At 42.1% G+C, this 24352-nt stretch overlaps 1 protein-coding gene across 3 annotated transcripts in view; it reads right to left on the bottom strand.

Annotated features, from left to right (window-relative positions):
- Positions 1-11792, bottom strand: part of Ralgapa1 (Ral GTPase activating protein catalytic subunit alpha 1) — a 234562-nt gene extending 222770 nt beyond the window's left edge. For all 3 annotated transcript variants that reach the window (XM_052185821.1, XM_052185824.1, XM_052185823.1), the window contains exon 1: positions 11322-11792. In XM_052185821.1, coding sequence (XP_052041781.1) covers positions 11322-11427 — 106 coding nt within the window. In that variant the 5' untranslated portion in view covers positions 11428-11792. The remainder of the gene's footprint in view (positions 1-11321) is intronic.
- Between the last annotated feature and the right edge of the window lie 12560 nt (positions 11793-24352).

The raw sequence follows: 24352 nt of genomic DNA, 5'->3' as shown, positions 1-24352 counted from the left end.
TGGTAGGGCAGGTGTGCCTTCTACCATAGGAGTAGTCCTACCTCTACCTCCCAGATGTCCTTTTAAATAGTAACTTTCTTCTGAAATGTAACTGTTTCCAGCTATATTTTTAAAAGGTGTGCAAAAATTTTTCCTGGAAAAAAATATTATAGCTTTAATTCTCAAATTAAAAAAGAAACTTAAGTAAATGGAAAACTCCTTAGAACAAAGAGGACATACTACTAATGTATTTTCTCTAAATTATGACTGCATATTCAATGTAACTAAAACAAACAAACAACCACAGCTGAGAAACAGTGGCATAAACTTGTAGGGCTAGCAGGTAAAGCAAGAGGATTTCCAGTTCAAAATCAGCCAGAGCTATAGTAAGGTAGATTGTTTCAAAAAGCAAAACATCCAGTCAAGCTTTTCATGAAAGTTAGCCAGCAGATTCTCAAATACATATAGTAGAAAGGTAAAGGCCAAAACTACCAAGCAACTTCTCCTAGCTTTTTGTGACTCTCTTCAAGAAATTACAGCCCAAAACATACAAGGTTATTCTCTCAAACATTGAATGCCCAGAGTCTGAAATCAATGGGCTAAAATCAAGGCACTAGCAGTCCCACTGTCTTCCTGCAGAAACTGCAGAGAAGAATCCATCCTGTCTCTTCCATCTTCTAAAGCATTTGCCATGTATCCACTGGCCATATAGCTCCAATCTTCAATCTTCAAATTTCCATTTGCTCTGTCTTTGTATCAAGTCTTCTCTCTGGGTCTGTTAACTTTTATTACATGGTGGGGATAAAAGTAAGGGACTGATGTACCTTAAGGCTAACATAGATGAGCTTTATAAAAACTGAATACTATAAACAAGAAAATAAAAATGTCGGGCTGGAGAGGTGGCTCAGCAGTTAAGAGCACTGACTGCTCTTCCAGAGGTCCTGAGTTCAATTCCCAGCAACCACATGGTGGCTCACAACCATCTGTAATATGGTCTGATGCCCTCTTCTGATGTGTCTGAAGACAGCTACAGTATACTCACATACATAAAATAAATAAAATCTAATTTTAAAAAAAGAAAGAAAAAAGAAAAGAAAAATGTCTTTTAACAGCAGAAATGATCTGTTTCCCATACCATAATGCCATAAACATTTTTCAGTTAGTGTCCTCGGGGTGTGTGTGTGTGTGTGTGTGCCTGCTCATTTTTCAGTTAATGTCCTGGGTGTGAACACCCATGTTTGCCTGTTCTTCTATGTTATACAGCTCAGACTTTAGATTCTGAATCAAAATCTTTTACGTGGGTATTTAAAACTACTCAACTTTCTTTCTGATCAGAATATTGACCTCCATGATTTTCTACCACTGCCAATAAAACATACACAAAACAGTTTTGCTCTCCTCATTTAATATATCCGCTCAGAACTGGACAGTATTTACTGAACACCTATTATAGTGCAAGCTACCACACTGAATTAGGGATATAAAAAGATATTTCTGTGCTCAGGAAAACCTTGAGGCATTCCTTAGGCATGCAAATAATATTGGCACCAAAGAATCAAATGACTAGAAGTGAATAAGCACAGTACATAGAAGTGTCATGTCAGCTCCTACACATGCAAGTGTCATGTCAGCTCCTACACATGCAAGTGTCATGTCAGCTCCTACACATGCAAGTGTCATGTCAGTTCCTATACTGACTGACCCAGAGAGGCTTGACAGAATCTGTGTGTACATTTCCCCTCAAAGTTGCAAAAGTTGAAGCTTTCAGGTAGTAAGAGTGATAGGAAGTCAGACTGGTACAGCATGTATTAGCAAGGGACAGCACAGTGATTGTGGTTGGATACTACAGTGTGACATGCAACAGAATTTTAACTAGGGGTAAAATAGGAAGGCAATGTGGTAAAAAAAAAAAAGATCTTAGGATACTTGAAGGACTTTAAGGTATGGTGGCAAGTCTTTTAAGTGAAGATACAGCTTTTGTGATTAGAAAACTAGTCAGAGTTAAAACCTGGAATCTGAATGGGATCATTGACAGTAAATATATTGGCATTTGAAGCCAAGGACAACTTATTCAAGGATTATATATAGGTAGAAGAAAAGAGACTTACAAACAGAACACTGAAAAACACTAACACTGAGGGGAGGATCTGGCTACAAAAGAAAAGTCTGTAAAAGTATAATCAATGGAATGGACTGGACTGGTCCTGGTTGTGTCTCCCTAGTACCAAGGAGGCAGAGGCAAGGGGATCCTGTGAGTTTGAGGCCAGCTTGGTCTACATAGAGAGTTCCAGGACAAACAAAGGGTAACAGAGGAACCCTGTCTCAAATACACACACACACATACACACACACACAACCAGAAAGTGGAGAAGTTGGAGCACTGAGGAAGTCTGAAGGACTTTTCCCTTACTCTCTACTCTTGCCTCTGCTACTCCTGCTTCCCACTTGCTTCTCTCTCTCTTGCCCTCCTGGGCTCCTCTCTGTCCCCCTTCTTCCCCCACCCCACCCCACTCCCGTCTCTCCACGTGGCCATGGCCGGCCTCTACTTCTCTACTCTCTCCTTCTCTGTGCTTTCCTCTGTCTCTACTACCCTCTTAACCCCATCCCCATGCCCTAAATAAACTCTATTCTATGCTAAAAAAACAAAAACAAAAACCTTTTTTGAAGTTCATCTTCCTGACAATGGGAATCCATACAAGACCAGAAAACAGTTGTGACATGCTCAGAGAAATATGCTATAGAAAGACTGTTGACAGCACCTTGTGAAAATTCAGAAAGGGAGAAAGACCCTCATAAGGAAACCAACCAGTAAACTCATACAAATTATGAAGCAACAATGAATAAACAGTTTAATTTTTTAAAAAAAAATGACAGTAAGAACAGACAAGAATGAACAGGACAGGGCTGGGGAGATGGTTTAGTTGGTAAAGTGCTTGTCACACAGAATGAGAGAGGATTGAGTATGGATCCCCAAAACCTATGTACAGGTTTTATAGGCAAAAGCTGAAAAGACAGAGACAGAAGCATCCCTAGGGCTTTTCAGTCAGCCAGTCCAGTCGATCAGAGAGCTTCAAGCCAAAGGAAAACCCGACTCAAAAAGGAAAAACAGAAAGAAAGAAAAGAAAAAAAGAGAGCATTTGAGCAATCTCTCATTGGCCTCTGACCTCCACATGCATACATGTACACCCCCACCCTCACACACACAAACAAAAAGAGCAGTACTTAGCAGAAGACAGAATAAAGGTGTCCCACATAGACTGGGCATGGTTAAACATTCCTTTAATTTCAGAAGCAGAGGCAAAAGGATCTCTGCGAGTTTAAGACCACCATGGTCTACACAGCGAGTTCCAAGACAGCCAGGAATACATAGAGACCTTGTTTCATTTCTCCAAGATCTATTTCTATAGTATGAATACTTCAACAAAAGGTACTATATAATAAATATGAGTGAATCCACATGACATACATAAATTTCAAATTAAATAAAAAAGTTTCAAAGCCAGGCATGGTGCAATGCTAGGACCTGGGAAGACAAGGCAAGAACATTTAAACTTAAGTGAGTGAAAGGGACAGAGACAGAGAAATGGAAAAAAAAAATCTTTTAACCAAAAACAAAGAATTCTTTCTTTTCTAAAGACACCAAAAACCTGTAACATGACCTTTCTCTGTTTACCTGAGCTACAAGGAAATTTAAGAACCAAATTCATCAACTTAGCACTGCAATGGGCTCATCTCTAACCTGATACTGTTTCCTTCTCTAATTATTCACTCTACACTTTAGTCACTGCTTACTTGACTACAATACAATCCTCAATAAATGACAGAGGAGTGCAAAGATGGCGTTCTGTATTTAAAACAGCTTGTTCTAGTAAGTGCATTAATCAGAGTTATGGTTTGAATCTTTTACATTTAAAAAGCTTTGCATTCAGGTAATGATGCTATTTGCAGGCAAGTGCTAGTATTTGAACTCAGGACCTTCAGAAGAGCAGTCGGTGCTCTTAACCGCTGAGCCGTCTCTCCAGCCCAGTGTCTGTCATTTCTTTACTCACTTGTTACTCCTCGTCAGAGTTTCAGGACTCATGCTGTGCAAAGACATGGCAGGATATGGTCTCATGAATCCTGGTCTCAAATTTCCTGTGTAGTTGAGAATGCATAAAGCTTTGGTTTGATAAAGCACCCACATTGGAAAGTGGGGAAAAAAATAAAGAAAACCAGTGGCATTCACCCAAGGGACAAGAAGGGCATGAGATGGAGAGACAGCTCAGTGAATAAAAGTGGCTCTCCAGACTCAAAACTGGCTGTTTTCCCAGAGGACCAGAGTTTGATTCCCAGCCCCCATGTGGTGGCTTACACCATCTATAAATTCAGTTCTAGGGGCTCCAAAGAGCTTTTCTGACCTCTCAGGCACCAGGAACACAAATGGTACACAAACACACATGCAGGCAAACATTCATACACACAAAATAAAAACTACAACCAGAAATAAATACCAAGACATTTAGGAAAGAGAGAGAGAGAGAGAGAGAGAGAGGGGGAGAGAGAGAGAGAGAGAGAGAGAGTGTGTGTGTGTGTGTGTTGGGGTATGTATTTCTGTTTGTTTGGAGTTTTATTTTTGGTAGTTTGTTTGTGTGTTTGGTTTTTGAGATGGAGTCTTATCATCTAGTCCTGGCTGGCTTGCAACTCAGAAATCTGCCTGCTTCTGTCTACTGAGTATTAAGATCAAAGGTGTATGCTATCATGCCTGCCTAAGAAATCATTTTATAAGAGCTGCAAAAGTAGAAAATATTTTGGGGTTAACTCTGATCAGTTTCACAGCACAACACTGCTGAGAAACATAAAGAAGCCCTATGTTAGTAAGCAGAGACATCCTGGCTCCTGATGCTAAATATCAAATTATCTTCAGACTTTCCCACACTGCTCTCCAGACTCAAAACTGTCCCAGTCAAAATCCCAAGGGGTTGCTGTTTTGTTTAGAAATTGAGAAACTTTTTATTCTTTTAAATGTTATTTTATATGTTATTTTAAGTGTTATTTTATATAGATGTTTTGCCTGCATAATTCTGTGTACCATTTGTATGCCTGGTGTCTTATAACAGCAAATTAGATTCCTGGAAGCAGATTTACAGATGATTATCAGCAGTTACCATGTGTGTACTGAGAACTGAATCCAGGTTCTCTGGAAGAACCGTCAGTGCTCTTAACCACTGAGCCATCTCTCCAGCACTTTTTGCTTTTTAGAGTGTCTCAACACTATGTTGCCCAGGCAAGGCTTGAAGTAGTTGCCTGAAATGATCCTTTGGCTTCAGCCTCCTAAATTGCTGGACAATAAGATAGATGGGACAACAGGCATAAGCAACCATGATGCACTTGGTTGGCTTAACAAGTTAATCTTAAACTCACATGGAAACAGAAATGGTCTGGCACTTCAAAAGCAAAAGCAACAACGAAGAACACCTCTCTGAAAATGAGAAAATTGGAAGAAACACCAACTAAGTTTCAGGACTTATTTTAGTTACAATTATCAAAACATTGTGGTACTGGCACCAGCACAGATAAAACAGATCACTGAAACAAAACAGAGTCTAGAAATAGGCCCACATATATTTAGACAGCCAGGTTTTAACAAAAGCACAAGGGCAGGCAGTTCAATAAAGCAGGACTTAAACAGAAGTCTGAAAACTGGATATCTACATATAAAGATGGGGAGAGAAGCACTCCACAGCACACCTTTTAACACATTACAAAGCAAAATAAATTCAAGATGAATCACAGCCCCAGATAAAACCTAAACTGGTATCACTTTTAGAACACTGTACCCATGAAACAGGCAATGATTTTAGATGACACTGTCTAAAAAAAGATTAGCATAAAAGAAAAAGTTTATAGAAACTTTTAAATAAGGTAAAGTTTTGGTTTTGGTGGTCCTGCTGGATGAAACCCAAGAATTTGCACAAGGCAGGCAAACACTCTTTCCTGAGCCACACCCCCAACACATAAATATTTAATCAAAATTAAGAATCCTAGAGGATGTGCTACTCTTCCAGAGGCCCTGAGTTCAATTCCCAGCACCCACGTGGTGGCTCACAACCATCTGTAATGGGATCTGATGCCCTCTTCTGGTGTGTCTGGAAACAGCTACAGTGTACTCATACATACATTATGTAAATCTTAAAAAAAAAAAAAAAAAAAAAAAAAAAAAAAAGACTCCCAAGGGATAAAGAGTTGGCTCTGCAGTAAGTGCAGTGACTATTGACCTGCCACCTTCTCCTGGCCAGTGTGAACACCGCATGCACATGGTACACAAACACACACATGCTGACAAAACACCCATAAACATTAAATAAAATTTTTTAAAGAGAATGGACAAATGACCCACAATTGGCCAGAACTGGGGTTTAGAGTTCTTGGCAAGTCATTTATTTGGTAAAAATACTTGTTTTGAGTGGTTAGGGGGCCGCTGGAAGCAGAGCACCTGCCTAAGCTTGAAGTCCTGATTTTGATCCTGAACACTGAGAAAACAAAACAATAACAAAACAAGCCCTCAAAAATGTGTATACCAAATATATAAAGAACTTTCAAAACTAAGGTAGAAAACAAAACAATTTAAAAATTCTGACGATGGCTGAGGAGATGGCCCAGCAAATAAAGCACTTGTCATACAAACCTGAGCATTCAGATCCCAAGCCCAGAGCTTGGAAGGTAGGGACAGGTGATTCCTGGAGCAAGCTGGCTTGCTCCACTAACTGGTATCAAGAAGCTCTGGATTCAATTTAGAGACCCTGTCCCAACAAATAAGATGAGAATAATCCAGATATACTCATAACCTCAACATTCCATCCTCCACATGTCATGTATACACACACACACACACACACACACACACACACACACGAGCATACTAAAAAAAAAACTATGAGATTTCAAGAGAAAGTTTACCCAAAAAGTTACATAATGGAATTAAGTAGATTGTCAGACATGACCAGCACATTCACTACAGAGGCTGAAAACAAAGTGCTCTGGTCACACAGAGCAGTGCCAATGCATATATGGAGAAACTGGGACTCTCATGTTACTAGTGAAATGTTAAACAATAAAAAAAGAGATTGGCAGTTTCTTTGTTGTTTTGTTGTTGAGACAAAGTCTCTCTCATTCTATAGCCTAGGTCGGACTAACTCATTTATGTAGATTCAAACTTGAGGCAATCCTCCTGACTCAGTCTTCCAATTGCTGAGATTATAGGCATCAGCTACTGCACCTGGCCTGGCAGTGTCTCAAATGTTAAATATACTACTACAATGTATCTAGCCATTCCATTCCTAGGTATCTAACCACTCAAAATGAAATGTATTTGAGCTCACTTTGTAGCAGTTTCACTTGTAACAGTCCCAAACAACCCATGTGTTAATCAACACACCAGTGGAAAAATTGTGGTCTAGCAGACTGCTAGTCAGGAATAAAAATACAAACCACTGACACCAGAGGCCAACACAAAATGGGTTTCAAAATAATGAGGGTGAGTAAAAGAAAATGAAAAACACTATAAAGTTATGTGCTATGTAATCCCATTTAAATAAAACTCTACAAAATACAAATTTAAAGAGCAGATTAGAATTTGTGTAGGGTTGGACAGGAAGGCACAATCTGAGGAGAAAGGAAAGGAGAAAGGGGAGAATGAAGAAACTTTGGGACATAGCATCCATTGTCTTATGTATCTGGCTGTAGGTTTTCATTGCTTAGCTGTGCTGGCAATACTAGGGATTGAATCTAGGACCCTTAAGCATGCTAGGCAAGCACTCTACCACTGAGCTACAAACCCAGCTCTTCTTTTTGTGTTACTTGTGTTGTGGAAAAGATAGCTCCTGGGCCTTGTACAAACAGTGCACACTTTATTACTGAGCTTCATGCCCAAGCCCTAGCTATCTTGTTTGGGTAAGTCTAATGTTGATTTCGTAAGGAACCCCTTTGTTAAAATTACTTTAAAAACTTTAAATCCGCTGGCGGTGGTGGCTCACGCCTGTAATCCCAGCACTTGGAAGGCAGAGGCAGGTGGATTTCTGAGTTCTAGGCCAGCCTGCACTACAGAGTGAGTTCCAGGATAGCCACAACTAGACAGAGAAACCCTATCTGGAAAAACAAACAAATAAACAAACAAACAAACAAAAAACTTTAAATCCGTGCAATTTTACTGGATAACAACTATATATTAATAAAGCTGTTAGAATGATCTAGCAATAACCCATTCTTAGCTAAATAAGTCCTTGTGTTTTTAAATCAAGTAGAAACAAACTAACATTTATAGAACATGCAATGCCCAGAACTAATTTAGTCACTTTACATGTGCTAACTTTACTACCATTATTATTATTATATCTTAAAACTGCTAGTTATAAAACAGAAGTGGGAAGTAAAAAGATACCATAAAACTCTAGAAACCAGACAAGGCCTTTTTTTTGGGGGGGGGGGGGGCTTAACCTTTAGTTCCTACAAACCAAATACATAATTGATGATCAATAAGCAGCCAGCAGATTTGAAATCTAAATCCATCAGAGGAGATGGATTTTGAGACGGAGTGTCATTATGTAGCCCTCTATACTCCCTCTATAGCTGTAGCCCAGAGTATCTTAACTTGTAATTCTCCTGCCTTGGTGCTGACATGACTCCAGTTCTAGGGGATCAAACACTCTCTTCTGGCTTCCATGGGTACCAAAGCACATAGGTAATGCACATACATACATACAAACATGAAAAGTAAAATATATACATTTCTTTAAATGAAAAGCACTGAGGAAGATATCTTTAAAGGCTTTCAAATGTTGAATATTCCTATAGACCTCTGCCCAACGAGTAAGGACCTATTGAGAAGACCGCACTAAAGCAGTTGTGCATCAGCAACAACAGAATACACATCACGTCTGGACATAAGGGAGCTGGTATTTTATTATCTGCATGTACAGACTTCTATAAATACCCCTAGTGAATAGCACTTTTGTTTGGTCCAATATGGTTCTGTATTATTAGCAGAATAAGTAGTTTCTTCATTGTATTTCCTTAAAACCCTATTTATTTCCAAAAGGGATTTAAAATGGCTCTTCTAACTACAAAATAGGATACCAGCCGGTAAGCCTCTAAGGGTTCAATTTTGTCTGTTTCTCCCACTCATTTTCTTAGAGACCATACTAATCTTATTTTAAATGAAATCATTGTAACCATTAAATATGAAGGTGAAATGCTGCTCAGTGGCAAACTACACTAGCACACTTGAGTCTCCAGTTCAGTTCCTAGCCCTGAGGCAGAGGGAGACAACTAAAACTGACCCTAGCATTTGGGGGTTCACCTTTTAGTATGTATTATGACAGGGTCTCAGAACCTGCTATTCTGACACTTAGGGCGTGAATATTGTTGTGAGGGATGTTTCTGTTCAGCAGCATTGACCATACTATATGTAGTAGCAACTCTCCACAGAAAATGTGTTTCTAGACATGACAGCTGCTTTCGGCACAATGTGTTTGGTTAAGCACCGTGGTTCTACAACTGCTTTAGCATGGACTTCACAGGGTACAGGTATGTAAGAAAGTTCAGCATATGGAAGCTGTGAAAGATAAGACATCCTTGGTGGTTTCATTTTTTAAAAAGACTCCTTAAATTATAAAAGCAAAAATTTTTTTAAGCATTCCATTTTCAAACTGAGGAAGTCTGGTCCTATAAAATATCCAACATGTGTGGTAGTAATACATCTCATGTTTCCCAAGTTAAGAAACACACACACAAACCTCTATGCCAAAGAAATATAAAGAAACCAATTCTCAATCAACTATGGCAGTTAATTTCGAAAATCTCAATATCCTGTTGTAACTCAGCTTTATAGTTCTGCATTTATGCAGTCTATAGATTGTCTCAAGTGAGAATCTGATTGCACCAAGTGTCCAGTTTCAAACTGCCATTATTTTGTAATACATCTATGTGCCTGATGTCTCAGCATATCTTTTCATACAAATCTTCAATAACTTAACTCCAAAATGAAAATGTTAAAAACCTCTACCCTATTTAAATGGTTTACATAAGATGGATTTAATTGCTTTCTCATTATATCACAGGAATAAGTACTTGTGATAAAGATTAGCTGTCAGACTTGTAGTAAGGCTGAAAAATTAGACACACAAAATTTAGGCTTCGTTTGTGATTTAGTCTTCACCAGCTCCATCCACGGCTTACCTCCAACTTCCTCATTTATATATTTTTTTTAAATTTCAATAATATCTCTATTTCTAAACAGACTCTCATACTAATTCATGTAAAACCCTTTGTAGACAGCAAAACCCCCCGCACAAATGTTGGGTATCATTAGTGGTATTAGACACAACACAGTAGAGAATCCATCCATGAAACAGAGGGCACACCACTAAACACATAAGTCACTTTCTAAAATAGGCATAAATTAGAAAAACAGCTTGAGATGATAAACTTTGAATTAGAATCCAGGCATCTGGGCTCTAACCTCAAGTTATCCTATTATTCCATACATAAGAAGGAGAGAGAGAGGGAGAGAGGGAGAGAGGGAGAGAAGGAGAGAGGGAGAGAGGGAGAGAGGGAAAGAAAGAAAGAAAGAAACAAACAAACAAACAAAATCCAAGTTGTCTATGGTCAAGTATCCAAAAATCCTCATTTAATACTTTATCCCAAAAATATTATATTTTGCTTGCTTCGGTCTTCTGGGAAACTGAAGTTGAGGACGGCAGAGAGTAAGAAATTTTTAATGGAAACTTAATTCTGTACAGTTCTCGAGCATCTCGTTCTCTATAATTAGTTTTCTTGCTATGGGACAGCAAATGAAGCACAGGGTGTAGGGCGGGGTTCTTTCCACAAGATTCGGGAACCACCCACTTCCCAAAGAGGTGTAACTGCTTCCTCCAGGCCCTCACCTGCCAAAAAAACTTGAAAGACTGCGGCTTACACTGGGCGAGCCAGCACTTCGCGCTTTCCTTTCCACTCGGGTGGGGATGGCAGGAGTCAGTCCTACGCAAACACACCCTCCAAACACCATTACCCACAACACCAAGTGTCCCTGAAGTCTCATCAAGGACTTAAGTTTGTGGCCTGACATTTTTTTTTAAGAATCAGACCACGACCTCCTACGTGGGTCTCCCGGTGCTGGTGCTGACTGGTCCGTACCAACTGCCAAGCTGCCCCCTCCCCTCGCCGTCCGCCCTCCCGCGCGTGGGCAGAGGCGCCGCCGGCCCTCACTCCCGACCGCGCCAGGTCGCGAGGGCGAACCCCGGAGCTCGCGGGGTGACAGGCCGGGGCAGCAAGGCCGCGGCGGCGCCCCGGGTCGCTGCCCTCCTCACCGATGACGATGCGCAGGTGCTTGAGGCGGGTCAGCGCGTCCTTCTTGGTGTCCAGCACCTTCTGGGTGGACTTCTTCACGTCCCCGTGCGGCTTCTTAGAGAACATCCTGCGGCCGCCGCGGCTCCTCCCGGCCGGGTCGCGACGACCCCGCGCAGGCGGTGGGCGGGGAAGAGGCTAGCCGCGGCGGCTCATGCGTTCCCCCGCCGCGCGGGCCCCGCTGCCAGGCCCGCCTCGCGCCGCCGCTGCACGGAACCTGCAGCCCCGGCTCCAATATGGCGGATCCGCCCGGCGCGCTGCAGCGATGAGGAGACGCGGAGCGGCCGCCGCCGCCCAGGCCGCGGCAAGGACCCCACAGCCGCGGAGATGGAGCGCTCCGCCGCGGCGCCACTCCTCTCTCCCTGAGGCCCCCTTAAGGTTGAAGCTTCTCTAGCAGCTTCAACCCCGCGGAGGCCAAAACCGAGCCGTGTGGTGATGGAGTTTCACGACTCTGCCGTCGGTGGCGAACGGTCCCCGTGGCAACCGCCTTCTGACGTCAAGTGCTCGTGACGTCATGTTAGCGTGAGCTCATTCCTGCCTCTATAACCTCTTGGTTTCCTGTGTATGTAGTAATGAAGAAGGGCAAGAAAGTTAAGGAGGGTGTTGTCTACTGTGTGCTCCTTGTAAACAACAGTTTCTAGAGTTTTTGTTAAAAGGTCTTTCAGAAATCTCTACTCCTCAAATCGCTCCTAGTAACGTAAACATCAGAACAGAGGTGCAAGGCCAGCTTGATACCAGCTCTGAAGCCTCGGCTATGACGTCATTTCACTTTCTAATTTGAATTTTTCCTGTGTTTTGCAAACCATTCACTTTCTAATTTGGATTCTTCCTGTGTTTTGAAAATAATGATTAAAAATGTACTGTACTTTAGAGATGTGTAGGAGTGTTACATCCTTTTCCTTTAAATTAACATGCACATGGCTAGAGCTGCAGTCAGCTGGTGACCTCCAGCACCAAAAAAAGACATCAATAAATAAAATATTGTACAAGTAAATGAGTCCTATCATGTATCAGAGAGAAAATTTAAATCTGGATGATTTCAAAGGATAGCTGTCTTTGCATGTGAAGTATTCACACAAATTCAAAGAAAACTGTGTGAGGTCCAAGTAAAACAATTAAGTGCTCTACTGTCGAACCAGGATTTGGGATGACATAATTCAAGGTCAAGGTCAGTTACATTAGACCATGTCTCATACACAAAACAAGACAAAAATGATAAACACAAGAAATAATCACAGGCTCTGTCTTTGTTGTCATTGCCTATCCCTAGTGTTCGGTCCCCTGCTGATCTGCCCTCTGTCACTCTCAATATCTGTTAGACAGTTTTGTTTGTATTTTTTCTTTAGAGACTTTAAATGATTTATTTTATTTGTTTATTTATTCATTTGTTTGTTTAGTTTTGGTTTTCCAAGACAGGGTTTCTCTGTGTAGCCCTGCCTGTGAAGTCACTCTGTAGACCAAGCTGGCCTAGAACTCACAGAGATCCACCTCCTTGTGCTCCCAGAGTGCTGAGGTTAAAGCATGTACCACCACTGTCCAGCATGCTTGTTGTTTGTTTTGGTATTCGCCTACGTGTATGTCTGTGAGATGGTATCCGGTCCCCTGAAACTCGGGTTATAGACAGCTGTGAGTTGCCATATGGGAGCTGGGAATTGAACTTAGGTAGGTCCTCTTAACTGCTGAACTGATTTATTTTTATTTTAAATCTGGGTGTGTATGTGTGTAAGTGTGTGTGTGTGTGAGAGAGTGCGTTCATCCACCCAGACATTAGTGTAGGTGCCCTTTGAGGCTGTACTTACAGGCAATTGTGAGCCACGGCCTCGATACTGCAAATCAGACTCGGATTCTCTGCTAGAGCATATGCCCCTAACCACTGAGCAACCTCTCCAGCTCCCTTCTTTTAGAGGTTCACATAAAATCTACAGAATATATAAAATATACATTCAAAACAGTGATGAGTTCTTTTATCAGTAACATTTGTCTTCAAATAGTAATTCTCCAGTGAGTATAATAGGAACTCCCACAACCTATTAAGAATAGCAGTGATTAGTAGGAGGCTTCTGAAAAATAACAAGGTACTTTAAAATGTTTACATAATCTCGTGGAGGTTTTATTAGGTATGGCGCCCATAGATTCATGTGCTTGGATGCTTGGCCCATAGGGAGCAGCTCTATTAGGAAATATGGCCTTGTTGGAGTAGGTGTGGCCTTGTTGGAGTAGGTGTGGCCTTGTTGGAGTAGGTGTGGCTTTGTTGGAGTAGGTGTGGCCTTGTTGGAGGACTTGTGTTGCTGTGGAGGTAGCTGTGAGGACTCTTCTGCTCAGGCTCTGCCCAGTGAGGAATCCAGTCTCCTTGCTGCCTTTGTATCAAGATGTAGAGCTCTCAGCCCCTCCAGCACTGTGTCTTCCTCCATGCTGTCATGCTTCCCACCACAATGATAACGGACTAAACCTCTGATGAACCTGTAAGCCAGCCCCAATCAAATGTTTGGCTTCAGAAGAGTTGCTTTGGTCATGGTATCTCTTCACAGCAATGAACCCCTAAGACAAATCTTATTCAAAAGTTCCACTTTTAGAACTCTTTTTTTTTTTAAAGAAAGTGTGTCAGAAAAAAAGGTTTTGTAAAATATTAAGGCATTGTTCATAACTGTACAAATTGACATGACCACTCTCTCCATGGTATGGTTTTATTGTAGATTTGAGAGTGTAGCCAGAGGATTCTGGCAGCCAGAGCAGAGAGAAAAAGTAACAGACTGTACGTGGAAGGCAGACTGGACCTGGCTAGGAGCGAAGCAGGGGCAGAGCAGAGAGAGATGGGAAGGAGCATGGAGAGAGAAAGAAAGAGAGAGGGAAGATCAGAGAAAGAGCGGGGTTCTGAGGAGAATGAGTAGGAGGGGGAGAGCAGCCTGTGAGCTGGAGGCAGTTTGGGGGGCAGGGGGGAGAGAAGAGCCAGGAGCCCAGCACGGACTTTGAGATGTGTACTGAGTACTTGTGGTACTGAGGGAACCAGGATGCCAGCACAGGCACCACAGACAACCATTTGTTCCCTCTGCCTTTTGGAATATGAGAGAAATGGAATTTCCTATGCCCTGACAAAAACATCAAAAAATTCTTACCACATGGCCAGGCTGTGGTGGTACACGCCTTTAATCCCAGCAGCACTCAGGAGGCAGCGGCAGACATCTCCTGAGTTCAAGGCCAGCCTGGTCTACAGAGTAAGTTCTAGGACGGCCAGGGATACACTTGAGAATCTTTGTTTTGAGAAACCAAAGTAAATAAGTATAAATAAATAAACAAATAAATAAATAAGAAGAATGGCCAGGGGGTTTAATGTCACATGTGCTGGTGTCACCTTGACATTGTCTAGGAGAGAACCTCAGCTGAGGGAATGCCTCTCTGTCTTAGGGTTTGGAATGATGAAGCACCGTGACCAAAAGCAACCTGGAGAAATAAGGCTTTATTTTGCTTTCAGGTCCACATCACTGTTCATCAAAGGAATTTAGGGAAGGAACCTGATGGCAGGACCTGACGCAGAGGCTGTGATGGAGAGCTGCTTGCTTTTGCTCAGCCTGCTTTGATATAGCTCCCAGGACAACCAGTCCAGGACTGGCACCACGCACAGTAGAGGAGGGAACGACACCATGCACATAGTAGAGGAGGCTACGGCACCATGCACACAGTAGAGGAGGCTACATCAAGCACTAGTTAGAAAAGGCTGTGCAAGCTTACCTACAGCCTGATAGCAGCAGTTCTCACCCCATGGGGCCTTGGGGCCCTGAATGACCTTCGCTCAGGGGTCTCCATTGGAGAACAGACATTTACATTATGATTCATAACAGTAGAACAATTAGTTATGAAGTAGCAACAAAAATAATTTTATAGTTGGGGTGTCACCACAACATGAGGAACTGTATTGAAGGGTGCCAGCAGTAAGGTTGAGAACCACTGCTCTAGGGGCATTTTTTTTTTTTTTTTTTTGATTAACGTTTGATGAGAGAGGGCTTAGTCCTCCGTGGCTGGTACCACTCCTCGGTAAGTGAGCCTGAGTTGTTTTAAAAAGGCAAGTTGAGGAACAAGCAAGAAAGTTGCAGTCTGTCAGGGTTCCTGCTTCAGTCCCTGCCTTGCGTTCCTACCCTAGTTGCTTTTGGTCATGGTGCTTATTACTAGAAACTTAACTAAGACAGCCATACAACTATGAAAATTGATTACTGTGAACACGTTCTAGAATGTTTTGTATTAATATGTATTCATGATATGTAACGGCATCGCATCATGACATTCCAGACATAGACATCAGGTATCTCCATCAAGTTCACCTTCCACTCCTTCCTGCCTCCCTCTCCTCCCTTTCCTCTCACCATCTAGTCCCACTTTGACTTTCATGGCTTTTTTAATATGTATGGTTGTAAGAAAGACTCTTACACTGTAAAAAAAATCTTTTTGTTCTTTTTTATCAAATATAATCTTCATTTACATTTCAAATGCTAAAACCTTTCCCGGTTCCCTCCCCCAAAGCCCCCAACCCGTCCCGTCCTCCCACCTCCTGCCTCCAAGTATATGCCCCTCCACCCGACCCACCCCTACCTCCCCCTCTCGATTTCCCTTTGTTGGGGGCATCTATTGAGCCTTTACCTGACCAAGAACCATTCCTCCCACTGATTCCCTCCCAAGGCATTCCTCTGCCACATTTTTGGCTAGAACCATGTGTACATACCCCTTGGTTGATGGTTTAGTCCCTGGGAGTCCTGGGGCATCCGGGTGGCCGACATTGTTGTTCTTCCCATGAGGCTGCAAACCCCTTCAGCTCCTCCAGTCTGCCCTCCAATTCCTCCATTGGGGACCCCACACCCAGTCCTATGGTTGGCTGCTAACATCTGCTTCTGTAAGGCTCTGGCAGGGCCTCTCCAGAGACAACTATGACAGGCTCCTTTTGGTATGCACTTCTTATCATCCATAATAGTGTCGGGGGTTTAGTGACTGTTTATAGGATGAATCCCCAGGTAGGACAGTCTCTGGGTGGCCTTTCCTTCAGTCTCTGCTCCACACTTTGTCTCCGTTATTGTTCCTGTGAGTCCTTTGTTCCATTTCTCAGCACCCCTACTTCAGTCCTCCTTCTTCTTGAGCCTCCAGAGGTCTGAGAATTTTAACTTGTTTGTTTTGAGATTTTGGGCTAACACCCATTTATCAGTATATTCATGTGTGTTCTTTTGTGATTGGGTTACTTCACTCAGGTTGACACTTTCTAGTTCTATCCATTTGCCTAAGAATTTCATTAATTCATTGTTTTTAAAAGCTGAATAGTACTCCATTTTGTATATATACCACATTTTCTGTATCCATTCCTCCATTGAGGGACATCTGGGTTCTTTCTAGCTTCTGGCTATTATAAGTGAGGCTGCTATGAACATAGTGGAGCATGTGGCCTTATTACATGTAGGAGCATCTTGTGGCTATATGCCCAAGAGTGGTATAGCTGGGTCCTCAGGTAGTATTATGTCTAATTTTCTGAGGAACCTCCAAACTGATTTCCAGAGTGCTTTTTCCCAGCTTGCAATTCCACCAACAATGAAGAAGTGTTCCTCTTTCCCCACATCCTCTCTAGCATCTGCTGTCCGCTGAGTGTTTCATCTTAGCCATTCTGACCGGTGTGAGGTGGAATCTCAGTGTTGTTTTGATTTGCATTTCCCTGATAATTAAGGATGCTGAACATGTCTTTAGGTGCTTCAGAGACATTCAAGTTTCCTCAGTTGAGAATTCCCTACTTAGCTCTGTACCCCATTTTTTAATAGGGCTATTTGACTCTCTGGAGTCTAACTTCTTGAGTTCTTTGTACATATTGAATATTAGTCCTCTATCGGATGTAGGGTTGGTAAAGATCTTTTCCCAATTTGTTGGTTGCCATTATGTCCTGTTGACAGTGTCCTTTGCCTTACAGAAACTTTGCAGTTTTATGAAAATAAATCTTTTTGCCTAGAGACTAGTGAAAGCAAATCCATTTAGTATTATTTATTCATGCATTTATTTTCACATTATGAGCATGAGCATTTTTCCAGGATGTATCTAAGTATACCTAGTCCATGTAGTACTCTTAGAGGCCAGAAGAGGACATCAGGTCCCTGGAACTGGAGTAGTAAGCCATTGTGAGCCACCATGTAAGCCACCTAAAAGGTGTTATAGGGTGCTGGGAACTGAACCTATAAGTACTCTTGATTTCTGAGCCATCTCTCCAGTCCCAGCAAAGCAGTCTTTAATGTGTGATTCTACTGAACAGGAAGCTGGCACAGAAGGGAGGTCACGTGCCAGGCATGCTGATTTGGCACAAAACAGTGGATTTAAAAACTCCTCGAAGGGAAGAAAGTCTTGCTCTCTTTTTCCATCGGCTGGTACTCCAGAAAGATATAATCTTCATGTTCCTCTGGCATAGCCCTCGTCCCAAAGTCACCACCTTATTGATTCAGAAAACTTCCTGTTACTTTGCACATCTTAGACTCCCACAAGGTAGTATATGGGAGACCTGATTTTCCACAGTTTGGTCTCCCACAGTAGTAGGTGCCAGCCTCCGGCTAGCAGGGGCCGGGGAGGGGGAGGACATAGCCCCTGCTGCTTCCTTGTGAGGCTGATGGCCTCCAGGAGCAGCACATGCTGAAGATGGACCACGCCATTTATTTTGCCCATGACCCAGTTGCTGGGTTCCACTAGGGCTATCTACAGGAGTATGGTTAAGAGTTTGCTTGAAGGAGCATGGGGCAATTTACAAGTGAAGTGAAGAAAATGTCTCTCTCTCCCTTATCAACCAATGGCTGCATATAACTTCTCAGGGAGGGTTGGGGCCCCACAGGCTACTTCCTCCACTGTGGCTGTGTGTTGACAGGCCCAGTCATGTGCCAATTTTAAGCAGGTGACCATGGGTGCTACGGGCTCAAGAGCATGTCATAGCCTTGCCAGCATTCCACAACTCTCCCTCCTTGTCTCTTATGGTCTTTCCATCCCTTCTTCAGCAGTGCTCCTTGTCTCCCTTTAGGGAGCAATATAGGTGTCCCATAACGGTTGGGTATTCAACAGTCACTTCGTATTCTCAGTACTTTGATAAATCAGGAATCTCTGCAAGAACTGCTGGCTACTGCAGAAGAAGCTTCTCTGACTAAAGTTGACAGCAGCATGGTCACTGTGCATAGATGTAGTTATTAAGAAGGAAATGTGAAGGGCTGGAGAGATGGCTCAGTGGTTAAGAGCAATGACTGCTCTTCCAGAGGTCCTGAGTTCAATTCCCAACAACTACATGGTGGCTCACAACCATCTGTAAAGAGATCTGATGCCCTCTTCTGGTGTGTCTGAAAACAGCGATAGTGTACTCATATGCTTAAAATAAATAAATAAATAAACAAACAAATCCATCCTTTAAAAAATGGGGGTGTGGGGGCGTGAGGGGAAGGAAATGTGGCAGCCACATCCCTTTAGCAAAACAACCCTTTTCTCAATAAGGGCCACTGCCTCCTGAGCCACAGACTTTTGGGTGGGTTTCTGATGTGAATTCCTGTGGAGAAGACATCAAATACAATCAGAAAGCTAGTGGTTACTCTCATAATGAGCTTCCCACTGTGGCATCAGTGGCCTTAGCTTGCCTGTCCAGTTGGTTTTGTTGCAGTGTCCAAAACTGAATAAGGCTCTTGATTACAGTTCTCCCCCAGAGGAAGGACTGACTGAAGGCACGAAGGGGATGGGAACCCCACAGGAGGACCAGCAGGGTCAACTAACCCGGACCTCTGGAAGCTCTGAGAGACTGAGGCACCAACTAAAGAACACAGACAGGCTGAACGAGGGCCCTGGGACATATGTAGCAGATATGCAGCTCAGTCTCCATGTAGGTCCCCCAACAACAGGACTGGAGGCTCTCCCTAAAGCTGTAGTCTTACTGGGGCTGCTTTGTCTTTGTCCTCAGTGGGAGAAGATGTGCCTAATCTGGCGGAGACTTGATACACCAGGGTGGGGGGATACCGAGTGGGGCCTCACCTCTCAGAGGAGAAGGGGGTGGGGTAGCAGGGTGGGGGGACTGGGAGGGTAGCATTTGAGGTGTAAATAAATAATTATTAATGCCCCCAAGCAGTTCTTCCCCAGAAGCCTGCATAACAACTCCCAGCACTATAAGAGCTAGGCCAGCCTAAGAGTGGGACCGGCTTCCAAACCAGTGCCAGCTGGATACCTGCATCGAATCCGTGTGGCTGTCTTCAGCAACTGGGCCTTCCCACCTACTCCTGATGAGCAGCGGATAGCAGCAGCAATTGCCTGTATAGCTTTAGGGTCTGGCTTTTGAGGCAAAGTTTCACAATGTAGCCCAGGCTAGCCTTGAACTCTCAATCACCCTGTCTCAGCCTCCCCAGTGCTGTAACTGTAGATGCACAGCATTGTACTCAGCTATGAAAACTTTTGTTTATTTTACATGTATTTCTGTGTGTATGGTTACGTGTATGTGCATGCACATTTTTACGAATGTGTGGAGGTCAAAGCACAATTTATGGGAGTCAGAACTCTCCTTCCACCGTGTGGATTCCAGGGATTAACTTCGGGCTTGACTCCCTGACTGGCTTACCTTCAGAGCCAGCTTGTTGACCCCTAAGACGTTTCCTGGCATGGAAGATACTTGGCAATGTTAGACAGAAAATGATGAATACACAGTTCAGTTCCTAGCACTGAAAAAAAAAAGTGGATACAAAGTGAAAATATATGTACATTATCAATTTTGAGAGAAATTATATTTGTAAAATAATTAGAAAAAAGGGTAGAAAAACTACTCCCAAATAGTGATTGTATTTACAAAGTAAAATTTCCTTAGTTTCTGTTTTCTTTACAAAAAGCACACTCTCCTTTTACAAAAAAAAAAAAAATATTGATCACCAAAAGCTGTCTTTTGTGTGTATCGCTCTGTTCGCACGCTACTATGAAGACAGAAGGTGGACCCTTGAGTGCCTTCCTCAATTATTCTCTGCATTCTTTCATTCATTCATTCATTCATTCATCTTCAGGCAGGGTCTCATTATTAGCCCTGGCTGGCCTTGAACTCCCAGAGATGCCTCTGCCTCTGTCTCCAACTGCTGGGATGGATGAAAAGTTACTCATCACTACACCTGGCTTCTGCTTTTTTTTTTTTTTTTTTTTTTTGTATTTACTTTTATAATTTTTTTTTTTTTTTGGTTTTTTGGATTTTTTTTTTTTTGAGACAGGGTTTCTCTGTGTAGCCCTGGCTGGCCTGGAACTCAAAAATCCACCTGCCTCTGCCTCCCATAGTGGGATTACAGGTGTGCTCCACCACCGCCCAGCTTACATTTATCATTTTTAATCATATGCATGACTGTGTATCTATATGTTGGTGTGTGCACATGAATTCAGGTACCCTCTAAGGCCACAGCCTGACAAATGCCGACTGAATTTTACCATTGGAAACAAAGATCTATTCTTATAATATGTAAGTTGCACTGATTACACAAAAGCTAGATTCTTACCATCTAATACCATTTTGCTTAAAGTATATGGGGAAAAGCAACCCCAGACCCTGATCTTCTAACACTAAATTACACGCTTCATATTTTTTTGATGTCTTATTTTCATCTGTGTCATCTGTAAGACCACTTATATGCCTTTGACTAAGACCAGATATAGTAACAACTGTGGGAATTAAGTTACTTTTAAAGTCTTAAAATATCAGAATATGACATTTAGTTGAAGAATTAAGTTCAGAGGATAAAAGAAAAAGACAAGAAGGAGTCTATATCTTTTAAATACTAAGATGCAAATTGTGCTGTTTACCTGAGATGGCAGAATGCTAAACCTTTTTTTTTTTTTTTTTGAGACAGAATATTCTGTACCCCAGACCAGCTTCAAAAGCATATGTAGTCAAGGATGGCCTCGAATATCTGACCTTCCTGCTCTCACCTCAAGGGAAACAGAATTCCAAGCACTCACACCACACTGTTTTGCTGTACTGCTGGGATTGACCCCAGCCCCACATGTATGTTAGCCAAACGCTCTACAACTGGCCTACAGCCCCAGCCCCTCTGAAAACCATTTCTAAAGAAAAGTAATTAGTTAGGAAAGTACTATTGTTGGATTTACCCCCAAATTCTTTTATGTCCTAATAGAAGTCAGCTAGATTCTTAATCATGTGATACCATCCATTGCTTAAAGCGTGTGAGGAGAAAAACTCCTGGTCCCATGTTCTATGCAATCAGAAAGGGAAGCTATTTTGATAATTTCTGTTCATAATTGTGACCATCTCACTAAAAGTCCAAAAGTGGAAGTTTTGTAAAGATGAGTTGTAATAGGGGTATAAAAGCACATGGGCAAACATTCTCTGCTCTTTCCAATAAAAATCCCTTAAAAACCCTTAAATATATCTTGTATGTATGTAAAGCTTTCTAACACTGCACATTCTTCATTGGGTAAAGAACTACACATTAGGATATCTGATGTTAGATTTCTTACAATATCATACATACATATGTTACATATTACATACATATTACAATCATAGATTACAGAAAAATCTTTTAAGTACCAGAAGCCTATCATGGTATCATGTTCCTTAATGTTTTCTGAATTTCTAGTTTTCACGGGGAATCGTTATTGTTTTATTTCTTTGTCTAAGGTAGGGACTGAACCTAATGACTTTGCACATGGGAGACATGTAAAACTGTCTGCCCATTGCCCTACTGCTGAGCTAGATCCCCAGCCCTGCGAAGACTGAGTTTTATTATTGGAAACAAAAACCTGTTCTTATAACATGTCGGAAAGCTCCCCTGGGTTTGCTGGGCTTGCTGGGCTCTCTAATTCCTCTTTCCACTCCATCCTTGAAGGTCTCTAAAGAGAAGCAGTGCCTATTTTGTTTAGGTCATCTCCTAAAATTCTCACACTTTCCACGTGATATGCATTCAGTAAAAGATATGCTAATGACCACAAAAAGGAATTTCGGGGGACAGGATCTTTCTCTAGCTCAGGCTGGCCTAGAATTCACTGTGTAGCCCAGGATAACCCTAAACTCTAGGTAATCCTCCTGCCTCAACCTCCCAAATTCTGAGATTATAGGCATGAGCCACCACACTTTCCTTTCCCTCACACTCTCCTTCTCCCCTCCCCATTCTTTGTGTGGGTGTGCGTGTGTGTGTGTGTGTGTGTGTGTGTGTGTGTGTGTGTGTGTGTGTAGATACCCATATATGCATGTATGGAGGCCAGAGACGGAGCTGAGCATCTGCCTCTGTTGCTCTCCACCTTACTAGTTTAGGCAGGGTCTCTTACGAAATCTGGAATTCACCAATTGGCTAGACTGATTGGACATCAGGCCACCAGGATCCTCCTGTCTTAGCAACCTAGCATTAAACCATATATGGACTCAACCTGTCCCCAGAGAAGAAAGTTTTAAACAAAATTAGTAAGTTATCTTGGGATATTTTAATGTATCTTTCACGACTTCCATTTTAAAAATATATGCAATGTTGAGCATATAGCTCACAGTTGTAAACCCAGTGCATGGGAGTCGAGGCTGGCAGATCTTAAGTTTGAGGCCAGGTTGGGTTACATAGTAAATTCAGTGGTAGCCTGGCAGGAAAATTAGTCTTATCTGGTCTTAATGTAGTTCTCCGAAGCTCTGTCTTACAGTTGAGAGGATAAAATTTTGGTACTAGTTATTAGTCACAACGTCTGTTTAGTTTCAGACCCCGACTTTGGTCCGTCAGCAGTGACAAATTTGGAGATTGTGTGACTAGTGTCTCAGCTCCACCACGTGGCAGATTTGAGAATTGTTTGCTTTCCGTCAGACACAGGAGCTGCTTCCTGAGTGCTGGGATATAGGCATGTACCGCCACGCCCAGCTCATCCTATAACTCCTCTTTTGCTTTGGTTTTGCCTGTTTGTCTTTGAAGCCTCCAAGCACCTTCCACAGTGGCTGCATCACTTTGCATTCCCACCAGCATTGCGGAAGAATTCCTCGGCCCCTACATCTTCACTGACATCAGTTGTCTGTTTTATTGATGATAGCCGTTCTGGCTGGCAGGAGGTAAAATTTCAGTGTGGTTTTGATTTGTGTTTCCTTGATGTTAAGGAAGTTGAACAGTTTCCAGGACAGCCAGGGCTACACAGAGAAACCCTGTCTCGGGGGGAAAAAAAAAAAAAAAAAAAAAAAAACAACACCCCCCAAAGGAAGTTGAACAGTTTTTTATTGGCTAGCAAATAAAAATTTTGATGTTTCCTTCCCCTTCCTATGACAGTCTCTGCATTAACATTACCCCTGAGCTAGGAGATTCGGGAAACAGTGTTCATTCAGGTAACTAACTTTTGTCTTTTGAGGATTATAAAAGTTATATGTTGCATTCATTGTGTTCCTTTAGGGAAATGGGGAATCACTTATGTACCCAATTTACACATATATAAACTTATATATATATATATATATATTATAACTTATATGTAAGTTATTATATATATAATATACTAGTTAAAGGACATTGTACCTGGAGCCCAGTGGCTGGCCCTTTCATCTCAGCACTCAGGGTACAGGAAATAATGTCAGGCGATCTCTGTGCGTGTGAGGCCAGCCTGGTCTGCGTCGTGAGTTCCATGAGTTCCCACCCAGTCACAGTTATACATTGAGACTCACAAAATAAATAAATGAATAAATAAATAAATAGCAACCCTCACAAAATAAATAAATTAATAGATCAAATAGCAACAACAACAAAACCAACCACTGTAGGTTCTGGAGGGAAACCACAAGAAAGGTAAAATCAGGGATAAACTTGAAGACATAATTAAAAATAAAATCTTCAAAAATATGAACAATTTAAAACATTTTTGGGGTAGTATGCATGATATTGTCTTAGACTTTCTATGGCTACAACAAAACACCATGACAAAAAAGCAAGTTGAGGAGGAAAGGGTTTATTTGGTTTACACTTCTATATCAATTCAGGACAGGGACTCAAACAGGGCAGGAACCTGGAGACAGGAACTG

Source organism: Apodemus sylvaticus, chromosome 6 (genome assembly GCF_947179515.1).
Source record: "Apodemus sylvaticus chromosome 6, mApoSyl1.1, whole genome shotgun sequence".
Classification (NCBI taxonomy): Eukaryota; Metazoa; Chordata; class Mammalia; order Rodentia; family Muridae; genus Apodemus; species Apodemus sylvaticus.
The sequence above is the reverse complement of the archived record's forward strand: the minus strand, read 5'-3'. Positions and strand labels throughout refer to the sequence as shown.